At 40.6% G+C, this 26,568-nt stretch overlaps 1 protein-coding gene across 3 annotated transcripts in view; it reads left to right on the plus strand.

Annotated features, from left to right (window-relative positions):
• CCDC149 (coiled-coil domain containing 149) overlaps positions 1-26,568 on the plus strand; it is a 1,547,151-nt gene that overhangs the window by 518,908 nt on the left and 1,001,675 nt on the right. For all 3 annotated transcript variants that reach the window (XM_044062178.1, XM_044062179.1, XM_044062180.1), the window contains exon 5: positions 19,268-19,384. In XM_044062178.1, the coding sequence (XP_043918113.1) occupies positions 19,268-19,384 (117 nt within the window). The remainder of the gene's footprint in view (positions 1-19,267; positions 19,385-26,568) is intronic.

A 26,568-nucleotide genomic window follows, 5' to 3' on the forward strand; every position in this document is an offset into this window, starting at 1 on the left:
GCAAAAAAGCATTGTATTACATAAATGCAATAGCATTGGGATTTTTGTAAATGTTCTGGAGTTAGCTGAGATCCCAGTATTAATATATATTTCTGAGGCGACAGCTTTGTGGTCTGACTTGTCCAACGAGCACTTTACACTATGGGAGTGCATTGTTCTCTCATGTTTGTAAGGACTTGGTCAAGGATACTTGCTTCTCTGGTGGGCATGCAGACTAGCTGTTCTAGGGTGTTTATTGTAACAAATTCCAGGAGTCTCTGGGCCTGCATGTTTGAGGCTGTGCTTGATTCCCAGTTAATGCTGAGGTAGTTAAATTTGCCCTTGAATATTGTGTTGGGTTGACTGGGGAGTGTTTCCATTTCATTCAAGTGCATAGCATGGGCTTCCTGAGTCATAGAGGGGGACCTTACTTATGGTAAGCTGGGCATGGTGAATTTTAAATGTGTCAGTGTGCTTGTGGTTGATGTGGACTGAGACAACCTCCACCTTTAGGTCCTACCTGTTAAGTAGCTGGTCTAAATGTGACATAAACAGTTGTTGGAGGGACAGGTATGTGTCTCAAAGATTAACCCTTCTCTGGAACAGGCTTCCTATCCATGCTAAGCAAAGCTCATTCCTAAACCTGTTCAAATGTAATGGAGCAATGGATGGGAAATCGCAAATTTACCTCTGGTTTGGCACCTATGTCAGGACAGTCTGTGAATGTCTGATGTGTAGAAGCTTATATCTTAGCTGTAAAATTCCTTTGGGTATTGACACATGCCAGCAATATTTTAGTAAATTTGCGGTAAGCTTGGCTTGGCTTAAAATGGTTGTTGGGCCAAAAGTCTAGTAACCACCTATGAATGTATTAGAAAAAAGGAAAAGAAAATAAAACTGGCAATGTTCTCCTTCATTTGCTTCTCACACCAGTGTGATATTACCATATTGACAAGTGCCACTTGGAACATGTCATCTCCAGGTAAAGAGGTTTTTACTTCATTTTATTTTATATTTTGAAACCACAGGAGTAGCTATTTATTAGAGAGAGAGAGAGACAAAAAAAAAATTAAACAATGAGACAAGGAACAAGAAATAGTATACAGTTTCTTGTATGGTAGTGTGCATGTGATCTCTAAAGGAGCTTTTGGTGCCATATCCGCTTTCATTTGCCCTCTTTCAAGCTGCTGTGTGACTGCTGGCAACCCCTAAATTCAGGCTGAAGTCCTGTGGGCTGTGGGCCTTTTTCTAGCCTTTGGTTTTCTTTGGCATGAGAGCTTCAAGAGTCCAGGTCTATGCATTACTTTGAGGTGCTTTAAAATGCAGCTAGGACCTAGTTTGGAATCCTTTTTGTTAACTAGGAAGCTTTAATTACAGAGTTTTTTAACTGATATCTCAATTTTAGGTTCTGTGTATTATTTTTTGCTTGATATTAGTATTATACTGTACCTAGTTTTACAGGAATATTAATAAAGGTTGACTGATTAACTGACTTTTTTGACCTTTCAGTATCTTTTCCACCTTCTCCATTGTTATCTCTCCATCTGTTCATTCTTCCCTTTCCCAGATCCTACCTTTTTATATTGATAAATTCTGTTGTGATTCTTCGCTAAATGCTGATGTAAATATTTTGTTCACGGTTTCTTTCTATTCAACCTCCTTATGTTTTCCTTTTCCAAGCTCGACATCTCTCAGTCTTCTTCTTTTTCCCTATATATCTGAAAAAAATGTTTGTCTTTTCTGTGTAATGTCTACCGCTGTTTTTTCTCTGTTTTCCCCCTTGACCTCCTGATACAACTTACTGCTTTATATGTAGCCTGCAGGTATCTTCCTGTGTGATTCTTCTCCTTATTCCTCCAGTTTCTGTATCTGTTTTCATTTTCCATTATAGGTTCATAGGTTCGTAGGTTTATACTAGGCTATCTGCCCTAAGGCATTTATAAGCCTAGCCCAAAGTTTTGTGGCTTACGCCACCCCTTATATGAAAAAATACTGTGCCCATTAGTTTGTTGTGCCTCTGTCCAGCAGTGACACAGAGATGATTCCCGGGGTAAACCTACGATCTCCCATCCACAGGTCAAGATTTCTCTTGAACAGAGCCAGCGAGGTGCTCTGCCTCACATGGACCGGGATTTTATTCCACAGCATAGGGAGTCTCTGAGTGATAAATCTATCCCTCCAGCACGTCCTATTTATATCCGTGCTAAGGTTTAAGTCGCTTGCTCTAGTGGTTTTGGTGGATTTGGATTTTTTGAGGTGGAGCATGTCCATTAATTCCGGGTTGGACATGGCCTTGTATGTCAGGCACATGTCACCTCTGAGCAGACGGTATGCGACTGAATAGAGCTGGAGTTTTTCAATCTGGCAGCATATGACAGATTTTGGAGTCCCTTTATCCTTTTGGTGTCTCTCCAATTGCTGCAGATGTCGGGTGAGATACATCCCGAATGGGGCATTGTACTCGATCATTGGTCTGATAAGTGAAGAGTACAGGGGAACAATGACCTCACTAGATCTGGATGTGAATCCTTCATGATCAGGTGGGCAATGTAGAAGGTCCTTCTAACCACTTTAGCAACGTGAGTGTCAAAAGAAAGGCCACTGTCAACCTGGGTCCCCAGGTCCCTGATAACCTCTTCTGTGCTTAGTGGATTGCCACCTATATGGTAGCTTGGGGTTACCTTGTTTTTCCCGAAGGGTATGACTATACATTTTTTGGCGTTTAACTTCAGGCCATGGCTCTGGCATCAGCTATCTGTTTCCGTGAGTCCCTTCTGAAGGATATCCGTGTCTGATGCACTTTCCACTATGGCGCCCAGTTTGCAGTCGTCTGCAAACTTTGTCAGCCAAAGTCCTCCCATGTTGGCCTGTACTTCTGAGAAGTAGATGCCGAACAATAGGGGGCCAAGGACTGAGCCCTGTGGGACACCACTTGTGACCGGCTTGAAGTCTGACATAGCGCCAGCAACTCTAACCCTGTGGGTTCTGTCCTTAAGCCAGTTTGCAACCCATCTTGTGACATATGGGTTTACATTTAAGCTGGTAAGTTTTTCTACAATACCCGAGTGGGGTATTGTGTCGAAAGCCTTTGCAAGGTCAAGGTAGGCTGTATGGACTGCCTTTCCCTCATCAATGGCCTTGGTGACTGTTTCGAAGAAGTTGACCAAGTTCAAAAGGCATGATCTGCCCTTGACGAAGCCAAACTGGGTCGGGTCCAATGTCTGCAAGTCCCCTTTATCTTTGTTTATGAGCTCCATTATGATCCTCTCCATAGCTTTGCAGACTAGTTGCCTTTACTTCCCTAGTGAAGCAGTCTGTTTTTCTTTGTCTTCTCTCCTTGGCAATGTGTTTAATTCTTTGTTTTATTCCTCCACAGATAGCTTATTTTATAGTTTTCCTTATTTTCTTGTTTCCTTTACTCTTTTCACAAGTACTAGATCTTTGTGTTTTAACCTCCAGTGTTCTGTTGTATTATTTTCCTAATATTTTCAAACTTTAGGCTTGGTGGCCCCGCATTAGTCCTCCTTGGCCAGTGTGAGCATACTGTTGCATGGTCACTATTAGCTAGTGGATCCCTGACACCTATATCTCCCATCTTATTCCCTGTATAGAAGACAGGGTTGAAAAAAAATATTCCTTTCCTGGTTTCAACCATTGCATTCTGTTCAAATATTTTTGGGCATGTACCACAGTCAGTCCATTCATTTCACCCATCCTGGGTGGTAGGATACTCCACTGTAGCAGACTGAAGTCTCCCATCATAACCACTCTTTTATTTCCTCTCCATCCCCTTATTCTGTTCCTCATGGTTTTTGCTCCTTTGCCTGCCAACTATCAGGCCTCTACCAGTTGGACTGAAGCCAATTAGTTCCCCCAGAACAGACCAAAGAGCCATCTGATGGGGTGAGCTGTCATCCAGGCAGTCATGAGGGTGCTTTCTGCCCCTGCTGGCCTCTTCTGCCTCTGCTGTTCCACAACCAGATGAGTGCATACTCATCTCTGACCCATTAAGCCTGGCTTAACTCCCCAAAAACTCTTTCTGTCGGTCCCTGAGCTGGGGAGCTAATTGGCACTGCACCCCCCTCAGTAGCATGCTTTCATTATTTTGGGAGTGAGCTAATGGAGAATTTTCTGTATTCTTGACCAGACCCCTTCAGGTTAATATAAACACTCACCTTATTGCAGGGGTCTCCTGCACCCCTCTATTAGTGCATGATTGCTCCTTTACAGATACAGCCAAGGTCTACCATCTCTGGTTGAGAAGCCAAATTCCACATCCTTTTGGTTATGGTTGTGGTTTCATGCGGGCTTCCTTTTTTATCAGAGGGGCTGGGTGTGAGCCCCACCCCCTCCAAAAGTCAAGTCTGATCTGGTGGTAGAAATGCTACTCAAACTTGGGTTGTTTGGGTTTCATCCCTCTTTATGACAGGGCTGAGCTCCCTTTATTCTATTCTATTCTTGACTTGTTTAGCCTTCCTTATATTTGTATAAGGTGACCTACAGCTGTAACAGTTTTTTTCCCTTCTGCAGTAGCCAAATGTATTTCAGGGCTGCTTACTTTTGTTTTTTTCCCCTATTTGTCTTCATTCTGTCAAAGTTTATGTTCCACTTTGGTTAATCCTTGCCCCACCATATCATTTTCTATTACCTCCCTCTTCATTCTTTCCTTTAGCTGTATTACCATCCTCACGCCATCCTTGTCTAAACTGTTCTTCCAGAACACCGTATACCCAGTATTACTATGTCCCATCCATTTTCACTACTGAATTGTATTCCATTATCCCAATGCTTCAGCTCAGTTTTCCACTGTTAGTGCTTCCATCCCAACTGTCTTCAGTTGCATTCTGAAGAACACCGTATACCCAGTATTACTATGTCCCATCCATTTTCACTACTGAATTGTATTCCGTTATCCCAATGCATCAGCTCAGTTTTCCACTGTTAGTGCTTCCATCTCAACTGTCTTCAGTTCTTGGCTTAAGGCACTGTTGACCACCACTTTGACATCATTCTCCATGCTGACTTTTCCTTTTCTGCCTTCCCCAGTGCTTTTTACTAATGTATTTTCATGTAAGCCAGAAGTCTTGCCCTTACTTATCAGTTATTATGTATGCGTTTTTCTTCTCTTTATCCTCCCTGCCATTTCCTTGGAGCATTCCTCCAGCATATTCCTTTCTGCACTCACCATCTTCCTGAATGGCCCCTCCATGATGCTCCTTTCATTCATTTTTGTTCCAAATGCTACTCATTTCTCTCATTCACCCTCTTACCTACCCAACTCAACTTTGTTACTTTTTTCCCTGTGCATTGTGCCTTCCTGTTGTCATGCTAATATCTTCTGCTTCTTTATCTTTTCCCCTTGCTAATCTCCTGTCTTCCTCTTCCACCTTATCCATCACCTGTAATAACCTTTCCCTTTTGATACTCTCTGCTTAGGGGAAAGGGACATAGATGGACAGTTCTTTTACAGTTAATACAGTATGGACTATCCCAGCTGAATGATTGCTTGAAAGATGTGGACAAATTTGATATTAGTGCACAGCTGCCACAAGTTGTGAACTGTAAGAGAGTACCTTGCTGTTGTGCTAAGAGTATATTTTGCTGTTATGCTAAGGTAGTGGCACTAAGCTGTAAGAGTGTATTTTGTTGTTATGCTAAGGTAGTGGCACTGAGCTGTAAGAGAGTATTTTGCTGTTATGCTAAGGTAGTGGCACTAAGCTGTAAGAGTATATTTTGCTGTTATGCTAAGGTAGTGGCACTAAGCTGTAAGAGTGTATTTTGTTGTTATGCTACGGTAGTAGCACTAAGCTGTAAGAGAGTATTTTGCTGTTATGCTAAGGTAGTGGCACTAAGCTGTAAGAGTATATTTTGCTGTTATGCTAAGGTAGTGGCACTAAGCTGTAAGAGTGTATTTTGTTGTTATGCTACGGTAGTAGCACTAAGCTGTAAGAGAGTATTTTGCTGTTATGCTAAGGTAGTGGCACTAAGCTGTAAGAGTATATTTTGTTGTTATGCTAAGGTAGTGGCACTAAGCTGTAAGAGAGTATTTTGTTGTTATGCTAAGGTAGTGGCACTAAGCTGTAAGAGAGTATTTTGCTGTTATGCAAAGGTAGTGGCACTAAGCTGTAAGAGAGTATTTTTCTGCTGTGGTATGGTAGTGGTATTGAGTTGTAAGAATATTTTACTGTGGCAGTAGGGTAGTAGCAAGTTGCAAGAAAGTATTTTGTTGTTGTCATGGGTACCTTCCATAACCGTATTTCTAAAGATGCTTCTCCTCCTAGCCTTGCAGTGTTTGCCATGTTTTTTGCGCAAATCATTACATGCTGCTTTCCTTCAAGATGTTGCAGGTTTAAAACATACTTTTTAGGTTATGATGTCAGTATGAAAAATTATTTTATTAAAAAAGGCAATTAGAAAATCACCAGTTCTTTTCTAGAATGTGAACCATGGTAAGCATGTGACTATTGAGTAACAAAAAGCACGAAAATGGAGCAGGATACAGGAATAAATAAAATTTATTAAGCGCTTTCGTCAAATATTAGGATTGACTTCTTCAGAATACCCAACAGTCAGCAAGACCATCCTTTTATACATACAACAATTAAGCCGTTGATTGAATACAATTGAATAATTAAGCATACAAATGTTTAAAGACATAGACTCCCTTGTTTTCTGAATTGTTTCTTTACCAGTAAATTAAAATAATATAATATATGCCATTACTTAGTACCCCTGTAAAATATGTATATGTGGTAAATGTGTCCCCTAACACTAAATTACAAAAAATGCCAGCTTGTAGGTATAATACAAAACTCTTAACTGTTTGTAGTGAAAATATGAACATCATATGTATAAATCTGTGCAACAAGCAATATATACAATAAAATATGTCCAATAAAAACACAAAATGTCTTGGAACAAACAATAATTAATATCAGTGCTATAAAAAACTTACATAGAAATGAAAAACAAGGTCATAGTGTGCACCTCATTAAAATAAAAAGTCTGCTTTAAGTTTTAAATAACTGGTGAGGGATACCATACCGTTCAAACCTGGGCTAGTAGTGGCATTAACTCTGAGTTGCCACATGAGTTCTCTAAATTCAAGGAACCAGTCACTGGGTCCCCCTCTCTCATCCATTACTACCCTTTCCAAAATGATAAACCTGAAATTGTGGTTTGGAAATGTAGTAATGTACTTTGCCAGGGCATTTTTGATGTTGCCTTTAGTTATATCGTATGTATGCTGATAAACGTGTATCCTGAAGGCATTTTTGGTCTTGCCAATATAAAACCCAGGACACACCTGACATATAGCAGCATACACTACTTGTTTACTCGCACAATTACAATTTTGGTTGAGTTTTACCCATCCATAACCTTTGATAAAGATTCTGTCGCACTCTAACATGTATTTGCATTGAGTGCAGTGCCCACATTTTGTCATTTTCCCAATACCAGGTTTTGTGATCTTACCACTGGACTTCAAAAGGTTCTTAATGCTGGAATCCTTTTTATATATTATAACAGGGGAGTCACCCACCTTCCCTCCTATGGTCATGTCACAAATAAGAATGAACCAGTTTCTCACCAGTATGTCCCATATCAAAGGGAATTGTAAGTTGTATGCAAGAGTAAGCCCATGTTGAAATGGGGCAGTTGTCGAAACCCTACTTTCCGAAGGTGCACAGAGTCTAGAAATGTCCAAACCCAACAGTGGGTAGAAATAACCTTCCACTTTCCATAATGGAAATACTAACAATGTACAAATGCATAGCAATGTTAATGATGATATTTTTGATGAACTTACTGATGACTTGCAACCCAGTGAAGACAACCACCCAGGTCCCATCCCTTTAGATCAACCCCTAAGGAGATCGGAGAGGATCCAGAAACAAGGTTACACCCACCAGAGGCAGTCCAGTTTGGGTTTCCAGGGGGACCAACACCATTTACCCCAGAATTTTTCTGGGAGGGGGAGAGGGAGACGGGTGAATTGACAACAGACAAGACAGGGCAAGTTTTAGACAGCAACAGTGAGATTTCCATTATTTCTAATGACCATCAGGACTTCAAAATGTATAATTTAAGTAACATAGAAGTTACAAAAGACTGGGCAAACTTGTTTCAGAAGGGGTTAAATGTTGTACCCTATAAGAAATTCAACATGGAAAAAACAATCCTTGACGTCATGCTTTATACTAGAAAGCTAAACATGAGTGTCTGTGTAAGTGAAACTGGGAATAGTTACCAGTTACCAGTTGGGTGCAAAAGAACAAGCACTTATAACCCCCCCCCCCACTGCATCCCACTTTACAACTGTTCCAAGGCATTTGCACTAAGGAATTCATGGATTTAAATAGGGTGAATGGCAGTAGTAAACTGTACAATTTAACTAAAGAGGAGACTATCCTTCTGACAGTATTTCTAACAACAGACAGATCAGAGTCATGAAACCTGACAAGGGGGGTGGTTTAGTAGTCATGGATCAGGAAAGGTACATTGACTGCATGCTAGAACATATTCTTGGTGATGGATATGCACAAATATCACGCAATGAATTAAACATTGCATATAGTCATGTAGACATGGTGCTTTCTGATTTGTTTCTTAACAACCAGATATCTGAAGAAGAACTGCTTTTTTGCACACACAAACTTCCACGGATCCCAACGATATTTGGGATCCCAAAAATCCACAAGAACATCTCCCACCCACCATTAAGGCCCATAGTGGATGCGAAAGATTCCAAAACTATTAGTATTGCCAAATTTTTGGACCACAAGTTAAAAAACTGTCTTGAGTTCATTTTCCCATATTATAAAAGATTCTTGGGACTGTCTCAAAAAAATCAGACAAGAATTTTTTGACAGTAACATTATTTTTTTAACTATTGACATCAAAGATTTATTCAATGTCATCCCACATTTGGAAGGCATTGAATTGTTCTGTGATTTTTTGTGCCAACAGACTACATTTTCCCATACCAGGATTCTTACACTTAGGACTTTAATGGAATTAGTCCTGGAAAACAGTTTCCTGATTTTTGAGGGACATCTTTTTAAGCAAAAATCAGGTATTGCTATGGGGGCGGCCTGTGCACCAGTTTTTGCTAATATTGTCCTGACACAATGGGAATTGTCCCAAGTTTTCAGATCTGAATGGATGACATACTATTCATTCTATGGGCGGTACCTAGATGACATCCTTATTTTCTGGAGGGGGGGCCAGGAGCAGTTGTCTGAATTCCTACTGTTTCTCAACTCCAGTACTACCTTTCTGAAGTTTATCATGGTAACTCATATGGAATCCATTAGTTACGTGGATATACAGATTTCCAAGGATCTGGAGAACAACCAGTTTTATTCTAACATCTTCAAGAAACCCACATACTCGAACACCCCTCTTCATTTTGATAGTGGACATCCCCTTCATCAAAAAAGATCCTTAATAAAAGGACAAGGGGTGAGATTGGCCCGCATGATCAGCAGAATTGATGACTTTTATAAGGAAAGGGATGTTTTATTGGGTATGTTAGTCAACAGGGGATACCCTGAAGAATTTGTGATACCTTTACTTGAGGACGTATCCAAAAAGAGAGTGGAAGGTTATTTCTACCCACTGTTGGGTTTGGACATTTCTAGACTCTGTGCACCTTCGGAAAGTAGGGTTTTGACAACTGCCCCATTTCAACATGGGCTTATTCTTTTAAGTCATGGCTTTGGCACCCGTCTTTTGTCTATGGTAAACCCACTTACAAGATATTGGTGTCTCGGGAGGAGTTGGTAATAACTCCCAATTTACAGTCATCTGGGGACTTGGTGAGCCAAAGGCCTTGAACATTCGCCTCAACTTCTGAAACGTAGATGCCAAACAGGAGTGTGTCCAGCATGGATCCCTGGATACTCTGCTGGTGACCGGTCATTTGGTGAAAGTGATCTCACTGATCCTGACTTTCTGGGTCTTGTCTGTGAGCCAGACGGCAATCCAGAGAATTTTGTAAGGGTTTACACCTAGTTCAGAGAGCTTGTCATCAATATCTGAGTAGTGTATTGTATCAAATGCTTTAGCCAGGTCAGTATATGCAATATGCACTGTTTTACCCTCATCCATTGCCTTTATGTGAACTTTTTTGTTTAGGTTCCAGGCATTGAGCAGCAGCACCTTAAGGTTGCATGTAGACTTTTTTCACTCTTTTGGTAGTTTTGTCTTTTTGGCATTGCCTAAGGGGGTGAATAAAGTTTTAGCCACTATCCGAATGTGTAGGGGGGACTGGTGCAGCCAGTCCTTGGCAAAGTAATGTGGTCTTTTGACCATGTCTTCACATGCTGACAGATACTGGATTCTCCTGTAGTGACATCAGAAACTAAGCCAGTTATTAAAATCAATCGTTTTATGTTCATACTGTTATTATCCTTGATGAAAGTAGAATGCTGCTCATTGCAAAGCTCATACTTATCTGTGACACATGTTCTGAGAGATTCGTTATGTCTCTGAGTGCCCAGCACTAACCACTATCCTTCAACCTTACACCCCACAGAGAACTCTAAGATCTGCTCACCAAAACCTAATCACTGTCTGCAAACCCAATTGTCCTGCTGGTCAGCTTCTTCTATCCCTTCAAATCAGTAGAAAACAGAGCGGATAAACCAGGAAACAACAGCTCACGGCCAAAGCAATCACAAGGACCTGGAAACGGATAATGTACTTCAAAAGCTCCTTTATTTCACTTTTAACATCCACAAGTAGAAACACAGCTCTCCAAACTAAAAACAAGAAATATCGTCAAGCGCTTTCGCCCGGGCTCTCCCAGGCTTTATCAAGACAACCATAAATGGGAATGTACTTCCTTTATATATATTTGCCTTTACTCCTACTTCTTTAATTATATTGTTGAACTTAATTAATTAAATTTTATTGGTTACACAGCCACTTGGTATTTTAAAAATTCTGATAGTTAATACTCTTTCAAGCATTTTAAAAGCCTTAGAGATGATCTAAAAAGACACAATAAAACCACATACTTTGACAACATTTTTTAACAACATTTTTTAACAACGTTTTTTAGCAGCATTATAGGGTCCATAAATTAATTTAATTTATTATATAGCATACCTTACTTGTAAAAAATTTTATTTATAAACCTAAATAAATAAATAAATAGATATAATATATAAATATTATTAAATTAATATATGTATCATACTCAAAGCGTAAAAAAGTAATTTTGTAAAACATGTCTCTTAAGTATAATAAATAAACATATCTATAAATATGTGTAAAATATATGTATAAAATACTTTCTATAACAATATTGTGCTTAAATAAAGAATTCCAATTCCAAAAGTTATTCAAACCTCTAAAAATGTACAAATGCATTTTAGCGTTCTGCATATACATTCCTATATAATGCAAAGTGAATGAAATGTATAACAATACATATTGTAACCTTGTTTACAAAAACTCAATGTCAAAAATCCATCACTATTCAACCCTTATTACTAAAAAGTGTTATAACAATCATTTCATTAACATTATACACTTACAAACCTACTTGTGAAAATAATTTTATTATAATTTAGCTCTTCGCAACTTCAGGGCACTATTAATGCTTATGGCATCATTAAGGCCTGGTGGTTTTGTGGCATTTAATTTTAATTGCCATAACAATTCCTTATGTTCCAGAGATGCCTCCCAGTCACCTCCTCTTACACTATTGAATACTTGCTCTAACACAAAAAATTTTAAGCACATATTCTTACAAGTCAGAGAATGCTTGTAAAATGCATTCGATTCCTTCTTATTTTTAATTTCATAAATGTGCTCATATACCCTTCTTTTTAGGGTCCTTTCAGTTTTTCCAACATAAAAACATAAACAGTGCTGACAAAATCCCAAGTAAACCACACCTTTTGAATTACAATTAAAATGGCCAGATGGAAATAAATTTGTATTTCTAGATTTTAAATAGATACCCTTATTGTTTAGTATATAGCAACATTGGTTACAAGAATTGCATTTATAAGTTCCTCTAGCAGGTTGATTCCTATTATTATTGGGTGGTACGTCCCTCTCTAGTAATTCTTTCAAATTACAGTCCCTTCTTCTAATAAATTGAGGTTTACTGGGAATACTTTTCTTGAGGTCTTCATTAATAAAGAGCATAGGCCAAAATCTATTAATAATGTTCTCGATTTCAGCATTATTACTATTGTATGTATATGAAAAGGAAGGTTTGGCTACCCTATCACTATTCTTTATGATAACCATCTCTTGAAATTCTGTGTTGCCAAGTAAAGGGGGGTAAAGTGTGTTCCTTTTTTCAGATACTTCATTAAATAAAGCTTCAAATAAGTTAATTGGATAACCCTTTTCCAAAAACAATTCCTTTAAATATTCACATTCCCTATGGTAAAGGCTATCCGTACTGCAGATTCTCGATGCTCTTATTAGTTGACCTTTTATGATCCCCCTCTTTTGATACAGTGGGTGGTTGCTTTCAAAATGCAACAACATGTTTGAGTAGGTGTTTTTTCTAAAAATAAAAGATTCAAACTGTTTAGATATGTTGTTCTTCCTTAAAGTTATATCTAAATAGTGTAATTCATAAGGATTAATTTTGTATGTAAATCTTAAAAAGCTGGTAGAGGAATTAATGTGTTGCATAAATTTTTCAAATTCAATAATATCACCTGTCCATAAAATACAAATATCGTCCCGGAATCTTTTGTAATGTACAATATTTTTTGCCCAACTTGATGAAAAAATAAATTTACTTTCCCAGAAGTGTAAAACCAGATTTGAATAGGCCGTGGCACAAGGTGTGCCCATTGCAACCCCTTTTTTCTGCTTGAATAATTCTCCATTAAAAATAATGAAGTTGTTGTTTAAAATAACTTCCATAAACTCCACTATTAAATTTATTATGCCACTACTAAAATCTGATTTCTCAATAAGTATTCTACTGAACCATTCTATACCGATGGTGTGAGGTATGCTAGGGAATAAATCCACTATATCAATGGTAATCAAGTAGCTAGTCTTGTCAAAAAGTTCACTTTTGATTCCTTTCAAAAATTCCCATGAATCCTTGCAAAGGCATTGTATTGTTGAAACAAGCTTTTTGGTAGCAATGTCAATAAATTTGCCCAATGGTTCAGTGATCCCTTTGGCACCAGCAACTATGGGTCTAAATTTTAAGGGGTCCAGGCCTTTATGAACTTTTGGAATGCCAAATATAATTGGCGTTAATGGTTTGTGCACATAAAGATAATTAAATAGTTTTTCGTTAAGGGCTCCCTGCATCAAATGGTCATTAAGCATGAACTTAATTTTTGCATATGCAACATTTCTTTCATTAATGGAAACCTCTGAATATTTTTCAGTATCATGTAAAATGTTGGAAATGTGTGCTTCATATTCATGTTTGTACATGAGAACCACCCCACCACCTTTGTCCGGTTTCATTGGTCTAATTCCCTCGTTCTTGAAGAATTTTATGGTTTCAAAATAATCCCTTGTGAAATTCTTGACATTGTGCTCCATTTTGTTTGTTGCAAAACTTCTAAACTCAGTTTCTACCATATCCTCAAAAACTTTTAAGACAGGGTGGAGTGGTGGATTAAAAGTACTTGCTCTTTGAAAGGGATTGTTAACTTTCTGCTCACCTTTAAAGTAAATATTCAGATTCATGTTTCTGGTGAATAATTTCAGATCCAAAATAGTTTTTGGAATATTAATGGATTTCTCAGGTACATAGTGGAAGCCCTTTTTAAATAATTCAAAAAATAGGTTATTCACCTGCACTTCAGTATAATTATAAATGGAAAAGTTACCCTGCTTTACCACTGTACAGGTTGGCAAGTGGATTGTTTCTATCACTGGAAAGGACCCTGGAGCAACTATCTCCTGAATTTGCTCCACCCCTGGGCTGACTGATTTGTTTCTCCGTATGTTTGTCTCCCTGGGGCTTGGTGAAAACCCTGATTTTCCACCTGGTTTGCTTTATAAGGTGGTCTTCCTCCTCTTTTCGGGGTATAAGAATTATTTTGAGCATCATACCCTTCATACCACTCATTACGTGCCCCTCTAGGTATATTTCCATAATTTTGTTTCCTGGGAAAGGACCTGTCAGTTCCTTTAGAAAAAATATATGCTACACCATTATTGTAGTCCTGCAAATCCCTTTCCAGCTTCCTAATCTTCCTTTGCACAATCCTATCACAATGCTTGTCTACCTCAATAAATGTTTTTTCATAATCCCTTTTCATACCCGAAAAATTGCTGTTCTCGGTAATGCTGGCATTAAGAGAATCAATGTCAGCAAGAAGTGCATCTGATTTGCATTCATAATCTGCTACCATAAGTTTCAACAATTCCAGGCCTGTTCTGTTGTACAAATCTGAAATTTCTTTAAATAAATTTGAACCTGGAACTGCATTGTTAGGCATTTTATTGAAGCGCAGCCCTTTTGGTATGCGCTCCACTCTAATGCACTCATTTAGATACTCTATTTCTAGCTGAACTGTTTTAAAGGCATAGAGTTTGTTATTAAATTCTAATACAAGTTGTTCAAGCTGAGCGTTATTGGTATTATAATTCTTGTTGAAGTTTACAGTACCTTCAGCAAACCTAAAATGTTTGCTAGTCCATTTCTTGATGTTAAAATCACTTATTACGGCTCCTTGCTTCGGCGCCAAACTGGGACCCTTTGCCTGCTGTTCCTGTGTCGAATGACAAGATTCGCGAAAATCATCCGTGATATCTGAAAAAGTGTTCCTTTTTCGTTTCACCACAGGTTCATGATTGTCCCTCACAGGTTCATGATTGACCCTCAGGTTCTGTTGGTTGGGCGGCAAACCTGTTGTAGCGTTACTGCTTCCATTAAGTAAAAGTCCGCTTAACTGTGAAAGCAGACAGATTACTTGCTTGAACTCCCCTCTGGTGATGGGCGCATCATCAGGACGTTCGACTTCGTCATCAATATTCAGAATGGCAGGAGTATTACTGAAGTCCACGGTACCTGGATTCTCGGCCATGCTACTTAAGACAGCAAATCAGTAGAAAACAGAGCGGATAAACCAGGAAACAACAGCTCATGGCCAAAGCAATCACAAGGACCTGGAAACGGATAATGTACTTCAAAAGCTCCTTTATTTCACTTTTAACATCCACAAGTAGAAACACAGCTCTCCAAACTAAAAACAAGAAATATCGTCAAGCGCTTTCGCCCGGGCTCTCCCAGGCTTTATCAAGACAACCATAAATGGGAATGTACTTCCTTTATATATATTTGCCTTTACCCCTACTTCTTTAATTATATTGTTGAACTTAATTAATTAAATTTTATTGGTTACACAGCCACTTGGTATTTTAAAAATTCTGATAGTTAATACTCTTTCAAGCATTTTAAAAGCCTTAGAGATGATCTAAAAAGACACAATAAAACCACATACTTTGACAACATTTTTTAACAACATTTTTTAGCAGCATTATAGGGTCCATAAATTAATTTAATTTATTATATAGCATACCTTACTTGTAAAAAATTTTTATTTATAAAGTGCTCTCTAAGTGCCCAGCACTAACCACTATCCTTCAACCTTACACCCCACAGAGAACTCTAAGATCTGCTCACCAAAACCTAATCACTGTCTGCAAACCCAATTGTCCTGCTGGTCAGCTTCTTCTATCCCTTTCCTTAGCTAAAAAATGGAATGGTCTTCTTTCCTCTCTAAGGACTTGTGAAAACTATGAAAACTTTAAAACTCAGCTACATTCCTACCTTTCCTCTAACAGGAAATGCAACTGCACTCTCCCCACCTAGTCTAATAATCAATCCACCCCTTAAACTCCTGACTAACTCTGAGTACAAGCTAACCTAGCATAAATGTACATACTGTAACTAGCATAATTGTACGTATTATAAATAACCCATCCCACCTGCTTTCTCTCTTTTCCTTCTAAGTCTTTATTCTCCCTCTCAGTTAAGTTACCACTGCCATCCTAAATATTTAGATACTATGTAACCAAAGAATTTATTCCTGTTCTCTAGCATGAAATGAAGTTGTAATTGTGTCTTCTTTACTATGATTGTATATGTAACTAAACTATGTAATGTGGAGCTTTTCTCCCTGGGCCTCCACTGAAAACGGGCTCCCTGAGCCCAGTGGACCTTGTCATCAAACTGGAAATAAATAAATAAATAAATGAATACAGTCTAATGAGGTATGTCTCAGGTCATGTACACATACATGGACTATGACAGAATCATATTGGTACCTGGGGTGCAGTAACTTATGTGCGTGCGTGCTATTGCAGATATTGGCTCCAGATAGTCAACTAACCATTATCTTCTTCTTGTCCAACCTAGTGAGGTCGACAGCTTTGTGTCACACAATGGAGTCCCCAATGACAAGAGTATTGGGTAAAGTATATGCTTGTCTTATGGTCTTTGCTCTTGGGGGACCATTGGGTGTAGACTTATGTGAGATGTTTGCTGTTGCTTTTGGTGTATGCTTTAGTGATTGCTGAGGAGCAGCGTTGCCATTAGGTGGCTTTGGAGGTCTTTGAGATTTGTGAAGATTTCATATGTGCACCTCAGCATAAGCTGATTTGTGTGTGTGGTAAGCAGTGTGTGTGAGAGATGTAGTGTGGATATTCCTGACAGCCTTGTTTGTAAGCTAGTTTTTTTTCCCCCAGTGAAGTTGTGTATTTACATCTCTTGCATACAGTGTTATTTTCTTTAATGATTAACTGGTTGTCTGAGAACATGAGACAATTGCTGTATTGGCTTAGGATGCCCAAATTTACCAAGATGGCCACAGAAACATTTGGAAATTGCATATCCATGTTGTCTGGTCCTGTAATATGGTGGGCTGTTTAGGATTAGGGATTGGGTTTTAACAAGGGTCTCATTGGGTAGTTTCTGGAGTTAAGAGCAAGATGTTATAGAATGCTAGGATATGGTAGTGCTAGTCGATGCACAGACTAGTTGCTCTAAGCTTATTTCTGTGCAGTACACACTGTTTAATAGTGAGGGGGTAGGTTAGGTAGCGATGTGTTTGTGTATGGGTGAATATATGGGTGTGATCGAGTTGGATGAGAGGGGTGTGTGTGTGTGTGTGTGTGTGTGTGTGTGTGTGTGTGTGTGTGTGTGTGTGTGTGTGTGTGTGTGTGTGTGAGAGAGAGAGAGAGTGGGTGGGTGGGTTGGGGTGGTTGTCATACTTTCACACACCCCTAGACTAATGAGCAAAACCTGCAGCAGTTGGTCAGGGAAACAGCTTACCATTAGTGAGAATGACATCTATGGGGTTGAGGAGACCATTACAAAGGTATAACTAAATGGTTGTGTCTGGGGAAACACTATCCAGCAGGGGAGAATGACAACTATGTGGGCCAAGGATGACCACTAGCCACCAGGTATAACTAAGTATGTGGGTCTGGAGAAATGCTACCCACCAGGATGGGGGACCTCTAGCTACCTTAACTTATTATGTGGGCTGGGAAGCGGCAGTAGACACTAAAGAGAGCTCTTCATATTGCACCCTAATGGCACTTAACATGTACTAGGGTTCAGGAGGGGAAGCACTGGACACCAGGTAGAACTCTTCATTATGTGCCTTAATGGCATTTACATGTAATGTAGCTCAGGGGGATGCAAGACACCAAGGATAACCACTTGTCCTGTAATGGCACTTGCACATAACGGAGCTGGGATGAAATGCTACACACCAGGGATGCTAAACGCACTTAATTACAAAATATAATTAAATAATTAAAACATGGTACAGTGAACCACTATGCACTAGGGGTAAAGGCACTAAAATGCCACAGTAAACCTCAGCACTAACCCATCTTGCTAACTGAGAAGTTTGGTTAGCAAGAGTTTTTTTATTCTGTTTTGTGAGGGAGAGGGACATTGAACACTAGGCATACCTCTCATCTTCATAGTGCAACATAGGATAATATCAGGTATGGATTTCCTACACACTGAGAAAATTGCTAGTCTAACAGCTTTAGCACTACCTATATGAAGTGTGAAACTCTGCCTGCAAGTAATACTTGACTGAGGTCATCGGTTATTTATGAGAGCAGAAGAAAGGAGATATAGGGATGTCCTGACAACTCAAGGACAGGTGTGTGTGTGTGTGTGTGTGTGTGTGTGTGTGTGTGTGTGTGTGTGTGTGTGTGTGTGTGTGTGTGTGTGTGGTGAGTGAGGGATTGTCTATGCTAACACAGTGCTACTGCTGTCACTGTTATTATTAACTGTAAAAAAAATGAAAATTAGATGATAATGAGGTCTTTTCTGATTGCAGCCAAACTGTCCCAGAATGGAAAAATCTGAACAATGCAGACACTGGGCCTTTTTACTACAGTCCGTAATGAGACTGATGGGGTTCTTTATGAATCTCCGAGCACCTTCATTTGAGGTTTGAGACGTAGCTATGGTGCTGCCTTTTAGGAGTACATAGAAGCTGGGTAATTAGCAAAAATGCAGGCTATATGAATGTGTAGCAAGGTGTGTAGGAGCAGGTTGGAGTCAGAAGGTAAGAACATATGTTGATTCAAAATGGTAAAATATCGGAAGAAAATTGCTTGTGGGACACACAAAAAAATTTTGATCTAGTAAACTGCTAATATGTATAAAAGTGGTTGCACATCATTAGTGAGTGGGACAATGTTATGAGGACCAAATGTGCAATACCACCATTGTACTTTAATTTTGTGATCTTTGAACATGGTTGCTGATGGAGGGGGGGGTCTCTTTCTTCTAGGATGGAGCAGTCTCATTAACACTGAGTAAGGAGGTGTACAAGGGACTTTGGGGTATGTGAACAGCTTTGCTCATTTAACTTAATAAATATTTTAAAACAACCGTAAAAATTTAATTTCAGTCTGGATTTTCATCTCCAGTTAACATTCATACAAGTGTCAGTCTAACAAATACTGAATCTTGCCATTTGCAATTGTATCACTTAAGTCAGTGCAGTCTGAAACCTAATTCTTTTGCATGATGTCTGCATCCACTGGGCTGCAGATGTTAAGTAATGCAAAAAAGTGATATATATTTTTTTACTGTTAAAATTTACCTGAAAGACTGATTCAGTTAAAGTAAAATTGTTGTTGACTATTAATCCTCTGATATTTACATATTAGCTCATATACAGATTAAAAATAACAGATTTTCTGATTTATAGTTTTTTACTTGAGTAGGTTTACATTTATGGCATGGTATTTATTTGAGAGGGCAGCATTTGTTTAATGAGAGTTTTTTTTTTCTTTTTAGCTTCTCAGAATGGCTATAGCCAAACAAAGAGTTGGTGATGATGAGGTTGGTGTGCGCCATTTTGCTGCTCATGAACGTGAAGACCTTGTTCAGCAGCTTGAGAAAGCACGAGAGCAGGTAAGGAAGCCATTATTTGACTTTCAGATTTGTTTTCTTTACCTTTCTTTTCTTTTCATGGCTCCCCTTTTGCCTTATTCCTTCTGGCTTACTTCATGCTCCCTTCCATTGCCAGGCCTACCGGCCTGTCCTCTAGCCCCTGGACTATCTCTGTTCTAAGGTGGGAATGACTGAGCCTAAAGGCATCCTGGGAGGTTGTGTCATTGACTGCTTCCTCCAGGTTTTTTTTTTTTCATTTATGACCTACCCATTGGTCCCCCCCCCACTTCGCTTTCATCCATTTACATCCCATTTGAGGACCACACCTTCCTCCCCTTGCTGGGGCTGCTTAGAGGAATGCTGTCCCCTACAGAATGGGCACAACCCCTCCCTCCCATCCTACCAGTGCCTCAAACCCTGAACCACTAATAGATCCTGGGTTACTTGGGCCGTAGTTAGGGCTTTATCATTCTATGCCATGGTACTGGCCCAGGTTAGTTTTTCTTTTTTTTTTTTTTTTTTCAGTAAGCAGTACAATAGTGTGGCCTTTTATCCTGTTTATGTCAGTGTCATTTGTTTTGATACTGGAGCAAATGTTTGTGTATTGCAGGCATAGTTGTTGGTTTTAAACTTGAGTAATCTGGAAGTAAAATGTTTCAATGAAAGCATTGTGAATCACTTTTTCAATTCCGTAACATGGATGTGTATCTTCACATCTATTCTCAATCGTTTTGAAGTGTGAGAAGTAAAACACAGTATGTGTGTAACTATCTTTAGCATCATCCATACTTCTAAATTTAACTGAATTTTTTGTGTTTCAGTTCTCAAAAAAATGAATTTTCTTTTGTCATGCAGGGAGGTTATGCCTCTGATTTTTCAATGTAAATCTGATGTTGTTAATCTTCATTCATTCCTTACTGATGAGTTTCTGTTCCATCCTTGGAACCCGAGTCGGCCATTATAGCAAGCCCGCGCCAGCCAAAAAACCCATAGTATCCCTCAACATATTACTTCAGATCTTGTTTGCCGCATGTGAAATAAGATGGTCCAGACCAGCTCTCAGCTAAGTGAATAGTTGTTTTTCAGTATTATCTAACCGTTTACTGCTTTTTTCTAAACCTTTAACCTTTTGGTGCTGTATCAGACATTTTCTTGCAATTTTACATGTCCCTCTATCTTTTTCTACCAAGTTTGGTACTTTTTGTAGCATCGCTGGTACAGGCCCTGTCCTTACCTTCTTGGGTATTTCTGTTACCATTGTTGGCAATTTTATTTCCCCTTTCTCTCGCTATCTAACGTAAATAAATAAATAAATAATATATACTTCTTTATCTGTTTCTGTGAAGATTTTCTGGTCATTGGCGGTATGGAGGAAAAGAAAGAGACGAAGGACTTCAAACGCTGTGATCAGTGTGGTAGGAAGATGCTCAATGTCGACAACCATTCATCTTGTGTATACTGTTTGGGGGTTCCTCACCTTTCTGTGAAACCCCCTTGTGATATTTGCAAAGGCTTCAACTCCCGTACACTAGCGGAGCGTAAAAACAAATTAATGTTAAAAGGACTTTTGAAATTTCCATTCGCGGAGACGATCTCTGAGTCAGAGGGCTCACCCCCTCCTAGGAGAGAACGCAAGAAGAGGAGCAAATCCGTAACCTCCTCTCCTCATGATGCTGAATTCAAACTATTGGAACCGAAGGCTAAAATTCCCAAGCTACCAGTACCCTCGGTACTGAGGCCTAAACCTTCATCCTCGGGACTAACTTCAGTTCCAAGGCAACCAATAACTTTGGAGCCGTCTTCTTCTGCACCTAGGTCCACACCGACAATGGCTCCGACTATTTCCTCACTGGCTCCAACTCACCTTTCAGCACCAAAAATAGTTGTCCCAGATCCGGTCACTTCCTCTCTCCCTGTACTTCATATTGGTCTTTCGACCTTGGTGCCGAAAGGTGAAATTATTCCTTGGACCAGATATTCCCCCTCGGTGGACCCTTTTTTTGGACAACAATACAGCCCCTTTTTGGAGTGCTCTACTTCACCTTTGGAGATGTCCACCCGGTCCGCCAAGAGTCTTTTCAAACTTGACGTAGTGAGGCTCGTGGATCAGCTCTTGGCGGCCAGAGGAATTTCTACTCCAACAAAATCCTCCCTCCCATCCGGAGCTGAGGGTTCTTCTCCAAGGACTCCACAGTATTTTCCTCCTTCACCCTCTTTGCATGTTTTGGAGCATTCATCACTGGTTCCAGCTCTTTTGGTACCGATGGTAGATCTTACCATGGTTCTGGAGACTACCCTTTGGCCTTCGACTCTTCTGGAGCCGGGCCATCCTCGGGACCGATACTGGCCTGTCGGCACCGAGTTCCCTTGTACGGCTTTTCTGTTTCGCATGTCTTCCATGATTCCAGTCGCCTTGACAGAGCTGCCTCCTCTCAGGGCTCCCTGTCTGGCAATGGGTTCTTTTGAGCGGAATGTGCCCCAGTCCTGAGTTTGTCCTTCTCTGTTCTGGGCTCCCACCCCTCTTTGGGGAGGACCTGCTTTCCAAGTGATGGAGAGGGTATTGGCCTCTACAGGTTCTCATTTGGTCCCCCCGGCATCGGAGATCTGCCCTTTCCCTTCCTCTGAGCCACAGCTGACTCAGTCCACTACTCATGAACACCAGGCTCAGGAGCCTCAAGGAACCCTGCAACAAGGTTCTCCCTCTGCAGGATCCTCCTGTGATGCTCCCCACGAGGAGGTTCCTCGCAAGACATCATGCAAGAGGAAGCACGTTGATTCCCCAGAAGAATCTTTGACTGAAGGTATGGACTATGATGAAGGGGAAGGGTCCCCACAGTTACCCCCTGATGATGTCTCCTTCGCAGACATCTTGGAAATCTTGAAGCAGTGGGGTGATTGGAAGTCTACCTCCCCCTCCTCTGAGAAGTCCATATTCTTTTTAGGCTTTCTGGGCCCAGCCCGCTACCTCCTGGTTGACCCCGCCTGCAGATGAACTTGTCCAACTCACTGTGCAGCGTACATGGAAGAGTCCTGATACCATTGAGCCTATCCCCCAGAGGCCAGACAAAATTCTTTCCCTTCCAGAAAGCAACCCACACTGGTCCAAGAGCCTTCCGGTCGATGCTATGGTTGTGGCGGCGGCCACAAAAAAGAGCTAGCCAAGGAGAGCTCTACTGTCCATCCCTCAAACAGGGAGTCTCAGGCGATAGACAGACTAGGGAAGTGTGTGTTTTCTTCAGCAACCTTTGCCATCCGGTCTCTGAATTATCTGGCACATTTTACTCTGCTTCATTGAGACCTGATTTCAGAACTCTCAGAAACCCTGGCAGGTACAGTGTCTGATGAGGTACAGGACAAAGTTGCCTCACAGCTTGCAACCCTGGAGTCCATCTCTAACTCATCCATGAGGTTGATTTCCCATTCTACCGAAGGGGCGGCTAGAGCAGCGGGTGTTGTTACCAGATGCCACACCTGGATGCACCTGTGTGACTTCGCAGATCCTTTTAAATCTTCCTTCATAAATGCCCCCATATAAGCATCTTCTCTTTTTGGCCCAAAGGTAAAAGACACTTTAGCCAGGTGTGAAAAGGACTGTAAGATCTTGTCTGGCATGGGTGTATGTTTTTCCACACCTCAACGATCCTATTCCAGGAATCAGAGGAGCAGAAAAATGAGGTACAGAAAATCCCAAGGTCCTTCCCATGACACACATGGCAAGTTTTTCCCCTGGGGTAGAGGGGGGAACTCAGCTGGAAGATGCCATTTTAGGGGCAGAGGGGATCCATGTAACCAGGGATCCAGAAATTCTTTCTCCGGTCAGCCTTATCAACGCTGTTAAAGAGTGGCCCGATTGCTTACCTCTGGAAGCAGTTGGGGTAGTTTTTCTCTGCACCACTTCTCCTGGCAAAATATAACCACAGATTCTTGGGTGCAGAAGATCATCACCAGAGGTTATCACATCCCCTTCAATATTTTCCCAAGACCTTTAAGGCGCATTCCCAATGTTCCACCCAGTCAAAGGAAATCAGCAGCCTTAGAAATTCAAAAGCTGCTTCAAAAAAGAGTCATCCAAACAGTCCCTCCAGACCATATAGAATCTGGCTTTTACTCAAGGTTCTTTTTAGTGCCAAAGAAAACAGGGAACTGGAGGCCAATTCTGGACCTCAGCATCCTAAACAAATTTGTCAAACAAGTGAAATTCCAGATGGTCACGGTACAGTCTATTCTCCCATTTCTGGGCAAAGACGATTGGATGTGCTCTGTAGATCTTCAGGATACATATAACCACATAAAAATGGGCAAGCTGTCCAGAAGATTTCTCCACCTCTGGCTGGGAGTCAATCACTACCAATTTTGAGCACTGCCCGTTGGCCTCTGTACAGCCCCCAGAGTATTCGCCAAACACATGGCAGTAGTAACAGCTCACTTGAGACTGCAAGGATTCTGAGTGGTTCCATATTTAGACAATTGGTTCCTCACCACCCCAACCAAGCATCTACTAATCTTAGCAACCCATTATACCCTACATCTCTTGGAACACCTAGTTACAACAGTAAACAAAAACAAATGCAAGCTAATTCCAACTCAAAGACAGGAGTTTATCGGGGCAGAGTTCGATACCCAATCTTGTCTGGTCTGCCTCCCTCCTCATAGGATACAGTGACTCATATCACAGCTCTGAGTGATACTCAGTCAGGACAAAGTACCGGCATAGGCAGCCCTTCAACTACTAGGGTCTATAACAGTGGTCCCATTAGCAAGACTGCACATGAGACGACTTCAGTGGCTTTTGCTGACACAGTGGTCCCTTTTGATTCTCCCTATGTCTTTTCAGATCAGGATAACAAATCATTGCAAACAGGACTTGATATGGTGGATGAAGCAAGAAAAGAACCTATGGAGTCAACCTTTCTTCCCTGCTCAGCCCAAAGCCATAGTGACCACAGATGCCACCCTGATCAGGTGGGGGATGGGGCACTACCAGGGAAAGACTGTCCAAGGCACTTGGTCATCCATGGAGGACAATCTGCATATCAGTGTTCTAGAACTGAGGGCAGTGCTTCTAGCATTGCAAGCATTTCAATCTGTTCTCCCTTCAGGAACGATTGCAATCCAGTCTGACAACATGTCAGTAGTCTGGTACATCAACAAACAAAGCGAAACCAAGTCTTACCCGTTGTGTCAAGAGGCCATGATAATTTGGCAGTGGGCGATAGCTTCCAACCACTTTCTGATAGCAGCGTATATTCCTGGGGATTCCATCATGATTGCAGACAAGCTGAGCAGATCCATCCTCCTGCCTCACGAATGGTCCCTCAATCTTGTCATAGCGACGAAGATTTTCGATCGCTGAGGCCAGCTTGCTGTGACCTATTCTCATCCCCCAAGAATCACAAATGCAGCAGCTACTTTGCCATAATTTCCCTGAAAGGGGAGTCTCCGAGGGATGCTCTTGTACATGATTGGCCTACGGGACTTCTTTATGCTTTCCCTCCACTTCCACTGATTCCACAATTCTTGATGAAAGCTTGCCGGTTGAAAAGCAAAGTAATCCTCATTGCACCTTACTGGCCTTGGCAAATTTGGTTTCCCTTCATTTGGCCTCATCTGCTACAGCTTCCTTTGGTTCTGGATCCAATGCCAGAACTACTGTCACATCCACAGGGATTGACATATCCAAATTTATCAAACCTCAAGCTGACAGCTTGGATCCCCCGTGTCTGATGATTGCCAGGGAGAATAACCTGCCCTCCCCTGTTCATCACATTCTTCTAGCTTTCCATAAACCATCCATCAGAAACCTTTATCTCAGCAAATGGAAGAGATTCATTAGTTGGTCTCAAGTTAAAGGAATAAATACCTTTTCAGCACTACTATCCATGGTTTTAGATTATCTATCCAGCCTCCTTGACTCAGCAGATGCAGCTTCTTCCATTCAAGTAAACTTGGCTGCAATTTCTAACTTCCACAGTGGCTTTGAAGGTTCATCCCTAACTTTTCACAGGCTGTGTAAATCCTTTTTGAAGGAAATTTTACATATCAGACTCCCCTTCAAACAGCTGATTGAGCCATGGAATTTGACTTTGGTCCTGCAAACCTTAACTCGCCCTCCCTTTGAATCTGCAGCCAGTTGTGACTTAAAATATTTATCCTGGAAAACCCTATTCTTGGTGGCCATTACTTCAGCTAGAAGAATTTCTGAATTACAAGCCTTGTCCGTAAAATTCCCCTACATGATCTTCCATAAGGACAGAGTATCACTCTGGACCAATCCCTCATTTTCACCTAAGGTTAACTCTGATTTAACTATTAACCAAACAATTGATCTACCAGTCTTCTTTCGGAATTTCTCCAATAAAGGAGAATATTGTTTGCATTTGCATGATGCTCACAGACAACTGCATTTTTACCTAGACACAAGTAAATCCATACAAAAGTCTGTCCAATTATTTATAGCATACTCAGACCCAAAACTGGGAAAGCCAGTGTCCAAAGTTATCTTATCTAAATGTCTGAGAGATTGCATTACCTTTATTTACTAATGTAGCAAGGTAGCATTTCCTTCTAAGATCAAAGCACATTCCTCAAGATCATTTGCAACTTCTGTTGCTTTTCGTGCAAAGGATACCATGGATGACATTTGTGCAGCAGCAACATGGGCTTCTCCTCATACCTTTTATCATGCATTACAAATTGGATATGGTCTCCAGGGGGAGAGCCTCCTTTGGTTCAATGGTACTCAGGAATATTCTTCCATAGGCCACCCAGGAAATAAGGTAGTTAGGGACTCTGTCCCATCAGTAAGGAATGAATGAAGATTAACATCAGATAAAGAAGTTGCTTTCTTATCATAACATTCCATCTGAGTTGTTGATCTTTATTCATTCATTACAACCTACCCACCATCCCCCTCTGTAAGACTCTTGGGGGTTCGGACATGGTCCTAGCCTATGGTAAGGATATTGCTCAGAAAAAGCCTCCGCTTTTCTCTCTGTACGGGCAAACTAGATCTGAGGTAATATGGAGAGAGGCACTATGGGTAAAAGCTTAGCTCGAGAATATTTTGGCTGGAGCAGCTTGCTATAACAGCCGATTTGGTTCTGAGGATGGAACCAACATACATCAGTAATGAATGAATGAAGATCAACAACACAGATGGAACGTTATGGTAAGAACATAACTTCCTTTTCCCAGTCCATAACATG

This window comes from Protopterus annectens, chromosome 2.part1 (assembly GCF_019279795.1).
Source record: "Protopterus annectens isolate FY-2018-M chromosome 2.part1, PAN1.0, whole genome shotgun sequence".
Lineage (NCBI taxonomy): Eukaryota > Metazoa > Chordata > Ceratodontiformes > Protopteridae > Protopterus > Protopterus annectens.